Source organism: Ovis canadensis, chromosome 13 (genome assembly GCF_042477335.2).
Source record: "Ovis canadensis isolate MfBH-ARS-UI-01 breed Bighorn chromosome 13, ARS-UI_OviCan_v2, whole genome shotgun sequence".
In the NCBI taxonomy this organism is placed as follows: domain Eukaryota; kingdom Metazoa; phylum Chordata; class Mammalia; order Artiodactyla; family Bovidae; genus Ovis; species Ovis canadensis.
In genome coordinates, this window is record NC_091257.1 from 72,966,637 (window position 1) to 72,975,207 (window position 8,571).

The window sequence follows — 8,571 nt, forward strand, 5'->3', positions numbered from 1 at the left end:
CCTCAGCTCACTGCCCTGCACCCCGTCTCCCTCTGCCCCGCAGCTGCGAGGTGCGCCCGGGACCCGAGTTCCTCACCCGCTCCTATACTTTCTACCCCAACCGCCTGTTCCGCGCCTACCAGTTCTTCTACCGGGACCCCTCGTGCAGCGAGCCCGCCTACTCGCTGCTCATCAAGGGCAGGGTGCGCCTGCGCCGGGCCTCCTGGGTCACCCGCGGCGCCACAGAGGCCGACTACCATCTGCACAAGGTGGGCGTCGTCTTCCACAGCCGCCGCGCCCTGCTCGACGTGGCCGGGCGCCTGGACCACAGTAAGGCGGGCCGGGACTGCGCGCACCGCCTGCCCCTGGCGCGGGCCTGGCTGCCCGGGGCCCTGTACGAACTGCTGGGCGCCGGGGCTGAGCGTGACTGCGCGGCCGCCCTGGGCTTCACCATGCACGAGCTCAGCCTGGTGCGCGTGCAGCGCCGCTTGCAGCCCGAGCCCCGGGCCGCGCCTCGCCTGGTGGAGGAGCTCTACCTGGGGGACATCCACACCGACCGGGCCGAACGGCGGCACTACCGGCCCACCGGCTACCAGCGTCCTCTGCAGAGCGCCCTGGTGAGTCTGGGGCCCAGGGAGGGTGAGTTCTGAGAGCCTGTGGGGCCTGTCCCTGCCTGGAGCCCTCTTCCCCCCTCACTCCAACCCCACACTGGTCTGCTGGCCTCAGAACCTTTGCACATGCTTTTCCCTCTGCTTGAGGCCTTTCCTCAGGTCTGGACAGGACTGGCTTTTTCCAGCAGGAGCTCTTGGGTTGCCTTCTTGAGTCTGGTCCTCCTGGACTCTGGAGGGTTCTTTCCTGCCCCTGCTGGGATGGTGCAGGTCCCTGTCTCTGAGGTCTCTGCTCCACCGTCCCCTCCCATCCCCACTCTGCACACACTCAGGGCTGCACTGTTTATTTGTAGGTTGACTGTCTTGCCCCAGCAGAACGGGATCCTCTGCAAGGGGGAAGCCCCTTGCCCCTCTGTGTCCCCACCCAGAGCCCAGGGGCTGGCACACTTGCTGGGCCCATAAACGCTGCTATATGAACTGGGGGGTTGGGGCGCACTGAAGCTACAGGGCTACAGGGCTTTGCTGCCCATTCTCACTATTAGAAGAATTTTTAATTCTTTGGAGTTTAGGTTGAGATTAGTAGAAATGAAGTTAAGGTTAGGATGCTGGTTTAAGAATGTCTGTAACAGATACCCAAGGGATATTTTTCAAAAGTGAAAATCGTTCAGGTATCCTATCAAGTGCTCTTTGAACCCATAGGCAACCCTCACACATTCAGCATGTATTGAGTGCCTGCTGTATGCTAGACACTTAAGGAATTAAATCAAATGAGGTGAAGCACCCACTGTGTATGGGGGGGGGGCGGTGAGAGGTGGGGGCACCCTCTGCTCTCTCTCCTTCTCCCTCTTCCCTCCTCCCAACTCAGGATCTGGGAGGAAGCACAATAAGAAGTTCTCACACTCAGAAAATTAGCCTGAGTTCTTTTCATGACCTCGAAACAATTCTGTTTGCCAGCCAATGTTCCAGGCTGCTCTGATGTCCATCCTTCTCAGAGCGGAGAAAGTGCTGGTGCTGGGGTGATTCCTGGCACCCATCACCTCATTGGGAGGGCAGTCTCCTCCAGACACAGAGAGAAAGGACCGCAAGGTGCAGAGGATGACACCATCCCTGGGGCCACACACTCCTACCCTTCTGCTGCCTGACCACCCAGGGTACCCATGCAGCCTGCAGTGCGATCGCTAAGCAGGACACACGTGCATGTGAGCCCGGGCTGGCAGGCCAGATGTGCAGACATTAAATTAAATGTCTTCAAACCAGCTGTCCCCCTCCCCATAGAAAAAGAAAAAGGAAGATAATTTCAAAGATGGATACACTGCAGATAGACTCTCAAGCAACGAATTAGTCATAACCTTAAGCTCTCTGGGTCCCAAGCCTTGCCCACAACCCAAACCAGATGGTAAATATGAACATTTCTAGAAGTTAATTTAAAGCCAATTTGATCCCCAAATTCATTGCCTGGATATAGAGTCCTAATCGACCAAAATCGTCTAAGCCTGGTGTCACCTCTAGGGGTTAATTAGAAACTGTTCTGTGTTGTTGGTATAACTTTATATAACAAGCTTAAATCAGAAGGAGTTTGGCTTGCACACAAGTGTGAATTCTGCTGGCCAGGGTCTTGTGTATTAACACATGCAACTCCGGACCTGTGCACAGTGATGCCCGGGAAGGTTTTCTGAGGGAGATGGGTATTTCCTTCCACCCTCTTCCAGAGCATCGGAGAAGGAAATGCTTTCTCTCCCCCTCTCTCACCTTCCAGTCATGCTTGTTCTCCATTTGTTTCTGCCATTGCAGAAGACTGGTTGCCCCAGATCATCAGCCAGCATCCCCAGATAGCCTGTATGCAGAAGATATCTTTTGAGGGAGAAAGGCAGCCCAGAGATTATTTTGATATAATACATTATGTCCTGTCAATACACGTTAGTGTAACAACAATTGGAATGTGGGTTAAAATGCCTAAATTAGAGGAGACTCTTATCAGCCAGCACTCCAATTACCAGCACTCCAGCTAACTACCCAGCTTTCTTGCTTCTTTGTTACAAACATTTCTGTAGCCATTTATTTAGCATTGCCAAGTGCTTTCAGGTCCCCTGGGTCAAAATCCCCCAAAACAAAAAGAATATCATTTTCTGTATGATAGAAGTAGAATTCCGGGCAAGTGTAGGTTCATCATAGAAATAAATAAGAAGAGCTTATAATGTAGCAATCCAAAATAGAAAAAAAAAGTTCTCAGTCATCCAATATGTCCTTTCTAAATCAGAACTCCCAAATGCCCCTTGTTTGGCATGAGACTCACCCAGCGGCAATCTTTGGAAATATGTTTTTTTTTTTTGTTTTCTTGGCAAGAAAAAAAAATTGGATCTGTTTTCCCAGCTGGACCCTCAAGAAGCATTTCCCTTCCTGGCCCTGTTGTACGCCCTTGGCCCTGAGTCCCCTTCTGGAGCAGCTAAAGCTAGAGATGCTTGCTTTGACAAGAGGCTGTTCCAAGACATTTACCTTTCAGAATGATGCTCTCAACTAAATTCTGGGCAGCAGCTCCCTTAAAAAAAAAAAAAATCAGTATCTTGTTTCTTCTTGGCCTGGACTGAGCTTTTTCACTCCAAAAGCAGACTGACTCCTCCCACGCAATTTGGTTCAGCATCTGCTTCCTGTTGACGTGTTTTACTGTAAACCCAACTCATGAGAATTTATAAGGCAGAGGCAACTGTAAATAAGGCCAAAGCGAGAGGAAAACAAATCCACAGCCTTAGGCACCTGAGGACTGTGACCTCACCCGACAGTACAGTGGGGACTGGGTTTCCAGTTCTAAACAACACAGGAATGAACATCTTTGTGTCTCATCACTTTGCCAACTTTTCAGCCACCGCAGCACAGACCCTCTGCAAGTGGGTTCTGGGGGCATGAGGATTTTAGCGGCTCTAAAGTAACAGCGCATGGAAAGCGCTCAGCCCAGCTCTTGGCCCTTAGGAAAGTGAAAGTGAAAATGAAGTCTCTCAGTTGTGTCCGACTCTTTGCGACCCCATAGACTGTAGCCCACCAGGCTCCTCTGTCCATGGGATTTTCTTAGCCCTTAGGAAGCACCTAACAAAGAATGAGTTGGGAGTGAAGGGAGTAGCTACAGGCAAGAAGGATAGTAAACGTTAATGGTCAAATTTCAGGACCAAGCAGGCCAGGTGTGGGAAAGGACACCTCCTTTCAAATCCCAGGATACAAGTTCCATCTCTCCTTCCTTCCTTCCTTCACCCAATACACCTGCTGTGAACAGGAACCTTGCTCGGCTGGGGGTGGAACAGCCAGGGAAAGACGGTTTGCTCTCTGGGGCTTATGAAGGGGTAGGGGCGGAGAGAAGAGGAAAGAGGGGATGATGCATCTCTGAGGGCCACCATCCAAGGCAAGGTCAGAAGAGGTCTCTCTGAGGCCAGTCTCTGAGCTGAGACTTAGAGGTTGGGAAGAGGGCAGTCAGGCCACATGTTGGGGCAGAGGGGAAGGTGGGTTCCAGGTAGAAGCAGCAGCAGGTGCAAAGGCCTAGAGGATGGAGCAGCTGACAGAGGTCCAAGAAGAGTAAAATGACCACAGGGCTGGAGGCAAGAATGAAGGAAGTGATGGGTGCGGGGGATGGGATCATGAGCCAGCCCACTCCGGGCGCACCCTTGCACTCCACCTCTGACGTCACCCCCTTCCCCTTTGTCTCTGCCAGCACCATGCCCACCCCTGTCCAGCCTGCAGCCTCATCGCCCGCTCTGATGAGCACCACCCACCCGTGCTGCCCCCCCAGGCGGCCCTGCCTCTGCGCCTGGGCGGCCGCTGGGTCAGCCCTGGGTGTGAGGTGCACCCCGCCGTGCTCTTCCTCACCAGGCTCTTCACCTTCCACGGGCACAACCGCTCCTGGGAAGGGTATTACCACCACTTCTCAGACCCCACCTGCCGGCAGCCCACCTTCACTGTCTATGCAGCCGGCCACTACACCAAGGGCACGCCATCCGTCAAGGTTCGAGGTGGCACTGAGCTGGTGTTCCAGGTCACAAGGGCCCGCGTCACCCCCATGGACCAGGTCACCACGGCCATGCTCAACTTCTCTGAACCAAGCAGCTGTGGGGGCCCGGGGGCTTGGGCCCTGGGAGCCGAGCGGGACATCACCGCCACCAATGGGTGCCTGCCACTGGGCATCAGGCTGCCCCACGTGGAGTATGAGCTGTTAAGGATGGAGCGGGACCCCCTTGGGCAAAGCCTGCTCTTTATCGGACAAAGGCCCACTGACGGCTCGAGCCCTGACACTCCGGAGAAGCGGCCCACATCCTATCAAGCACCCCTGGTGCTCTGTGACAGCGTGGCCTGGGGCTTCTCCCTGCAGCATGGGGATCGGCTGCAGACGCCTGTCCGTGGTGGGACACCATGTCCCCACGTGGCCCCTCTCCCCGTCCTACTCCTGGTCCTCAGGCCGGCCTTCCTCCAGTGGTTGTGAAATAGGTATATACTTCCAGCTGGTGCCTCAGGACACTCGTCTGGCCCATGGACTCCCTCCTGGCCATAGACTCCTACACCCATGGCTGTCCTGGACAGTGATACAGCCTGGCTACGTCAGTTCAGCACCTGCAGGGTCTGCACTACAGCCAGCAACTTAAGTCACGAACACAGACTCAGGCCTGGCAGCAAAGTCACCTGCTCCGAGTTTCTACATGCTCACTCTGATTTTCCTGGATAGTCTGAGGAGTGGACTATGCCCATCTCCCTGCCCGATGGTGCCCCAGTTCTCTCCTGGAGCCCCAGGATTCAGTGAACTGGGAACACAGTTCTCCGTGTGCATACTGCCACAGTTCTCCTGAGTCTGTGGGTTGCTGTTTAAAGATTATTAATTTGCATTTAGCAATACCAACTCAAAACCAAGCCATGAATTAAAGATGCTGCTTTGGGCTTTCAGCACAACTCAGCTCGCCGGCAGGGGCTCGTCTCTCTTTGGGGGCAACTCGGCTTTCTTGAGTTGTGACTGCTGGCGTTTGTCTGCGCCCGCCTGTGCTTCTGTGAGTCAGGCCTCAAGCTGTCAACAGCGTGTGCAGAGAAATTGAGCCCTCCTGGGCCAGGGAGCAAATCAAGGCGGCCCCATCTGAGCCTAGAAGCTCGGCCTCCCTTGCCCACCCCGTATGCCAGCACGTGGAGCTAGCGGCCGGGGCCAGGTCTTTGGAGGAAAGCAGTGTCTCCAGCCTTTGGAAAGTAATTAATACTAATGACAGCGGTAACACTAGCGTGCTCTGTAATTAGGCCTGCATTGGCATCCTCTGTTTTCAAGATTCCCTATGCTTGGCTGACAAGGAGGGAGATAAATCTCCAGTGCATCTCTGGGACCATCCGAGGGTCACTGGGCTGCCCAGCAGTGTCTGGAGGATGAGGTGGAGAGCCACGCCGCGCCTGGCCTGTCCTCTGCAGTGCTGCTGTGCCCACGCTCTTAGTTCAGAGGGAGCTGTCACCACGGTGGGGACAGGCTGTGCCTCTCCAGGGACCCTGCCTGCGTTCCCAGGGCCTCGTCTGTACACCGCGAAATTAACTGGCCTCCTGGTGGGCTCAAGGGTTTCCGGGACACTGTGCTGATGAGTCACGCCCTCCTTCCTCTGCCCGAATCCTAGAATCCTATCTATCTCTGGCTCTTATGGCAGATCTTGAACAATTGTCTGTGAGGCTAATGATGCTTTCAGAGGGAGGCCCTTGTCCTCTGTTCAACAGTGTGGGGTTCAATCAGTCCGCTGAAATTGCTAACTTATCTACCCATCCTTCTTGGAAAAAAAAAAAAACCACCAAGTTAATATTCTCTATAGGTCTCAGAGAGCTATGAGTGTTCCTGGCATATTTACCAAAGTACAAGAAATAATTAGATTATTTACAGTCTCAGACTGCATCACAGTGGGGGTTGTGTGTGTCTGTGTTCTTGGTGGGGATGAGGGTGGGTGGCGGGAACATGTCCACGGCTGAGCAAGTCTTGTATCTGAGGCTTGAGGCAGCCATACTACCATTTATCATCAAATTTGAATCTTTTAATAAAATTAAACAGCCTGAAAAATGTTCCTGCTGGTTATTAAAGTCAACCAAGGGGATTATGGTTCTAAAGAAAGGAAGTGAAGTATCTTGTGGAGAACATGTGAAAGAGAATAAAACCAGTGGAGGTGAACCCTGGCTCTCTCTGTGCGGCTCCTTCAGTTCACACCACTGCCCTGTGCTAATTAAAGCTCTCCAGGGGCTTCCAGCACACACAGAATAAAATCCCAGGTCTGGGCATACCACGGGCTGCCCTGGCTTCCCTGGGTGTGCTTCTGTCTCCTGACCACACGAGGCTGTTTCCTGCCCCAGGACCTTTGCACGTGTCATTGCTGCCTCCCGGTTCCTCCTCCCCCAGATCCACAGAGATGCGACTCCTTTCATTCACACCTGAGACTGCATGCCTCCTCCTTGGGGAAGCCACATAAATATTCCACCCCCTACCCCCAAGGCAGCCTCCGTTGCCTGCTCTCCTCTCTACCCACCCTATCACTCTGCTTTATGTTCCTTATAATGCTTGCTGATCACTGTCAGATCTATTCATGTTTATTCTCTGCCTCGAGGGAAGGACTGACTCAGTCACCGGGATCTTTTCCAACTGGTACAGCCATACCTGGTGCTCAGGATGAATATGGTTGGGTAAACCAAGGCTGGTGATCGCAGTTAACCTTCACCAGCAAAGAAGGCACTGCCCGGTAAGCATCCCATGAGAGGGGTGCCCCACAGTGTAGGGTGGGACTTCTGCAACTTGCAGAGAGGATCCAGGCTTCGAGGAGAGAGGGATCAGTCCCAGGCCACTGCAGCTGGGCCCCAAGAGCCTGAGTGCAGAGCCTCTGACTCGGGGTGTCCCACTGGGGCACTGGTTCCTGGCAGGGGCGGGAGTCCTGACTGTGTTTGAAGAAAGCAGTTCAGGGCTGCTTTGGAGGACATGACTGAGCCTCCCCTAGTTGGGAAGCCTATGCTGAGGAAGAGAGAAGGGTCCTGGCCTCAGGGACTAGATGGAGGCACCCTCCCATCCTGGGCTTCCTGGTTCTGGAACATCCGATATGTGTGTGCTAAGTTGCTTCAGTCGTGTCTGACACTTTGCAACCCTAACCATAGCCCATCAGGCTCCTCTGTCCATAGGATTCTCCAGGCAAGAATACTGCAGTGGTTTGCCATGCTCTCCTCCAGGGGATCTTCCTGACCCAGGGATCGAATCCACATCTCTGACATTGGCAGACGGGTTCGTTACCATTAGCATCACCTGGGAAGCCCACTCATTGCTGACAGAAAGTTCCAGGCTCTTTTCTCCAGGGCAAGAAGCCAAGCTTCCCAGACCCTGGGCTCCAGTGAGGGGTGGGTTTTGACCCAGAGGACTGAGTGAGGGGACTCTTCCAGGGCTGGGGACCCACCTTATCGTTATGTCTGGACCTTCCACAGAGAACTCAAGATGACTTTAATCAGAAGAGGGGAAAGTAAAACCAACAGTTCTCATTCAAAACAAAACAAAATTAATGTTCTCCATTGTATGTTCAGTCACGTTTAAAAAAAAAAAAAACCTGTGCAGTTTATAATTTCATAGCGCAGGCTCCCAGGAGGGTAAATGAGCTTTTTTCTTTTTTAATAAAAAGTTTAAATTGTCTACAGCTCTCAGAGGCCTATTAACTAACAGATGCTGGTTATCAACAGAAGTTATTTCTTTGCTTTCTCTAAATGAATGTGCTCAGTCTCCCAGCGGTACAGCTGGCCTGAGCCACGCAGCTCAAGGTGACGCGGTGGCTCTGGTCCCTGGGGCCCATGACGCAGCCAGGAGTGGGGAAGGGCAGAGCCTCCGGCCGCAGGGAGGGACCAGCGTCAGTGCTGGCCCAGCCTGGACCCCCTCCCGGCCATTAGTGGAGCTGGCTGGGGAGGGGCTGCTCTGCTCAGAGAGGGTCACCTGGGCAGCAGTGTGAGACCCCCAGTCTGTTCCTTATGGCCTTAA

At 53.7% G+C, this 8,571-nt stretch overlaps 1 protein-coding gene across 1 annotated transcript in view; it reads left to right on the forward strand.

The window, feature by feature from the left end:
- Positions 1-6,633, forward strand: part of APCDD1L (APC down-regulated 1 like) — a 49,577-nt gene extending 42,944 nt beyond the window's left edge. Inside the window, exons 3-4 of the mRNA XM_069548219.1 lie at positions 44-596; positions 4,282-6,633. Of these exons, the coding sequence (XP_069404320.1) occupies positions 44-596; positions 4,282-5,046 (1,318 nt within the window). The 3' untranslated portion in view covers positions 5,047-6,633. The remainder of the gene's footprint in view (positions 1-43; positions 597-4,281) is intronic.
- The last annotated feature ends 1,938 nt before the right edge of the window (positions 6,634-8,571 follow it).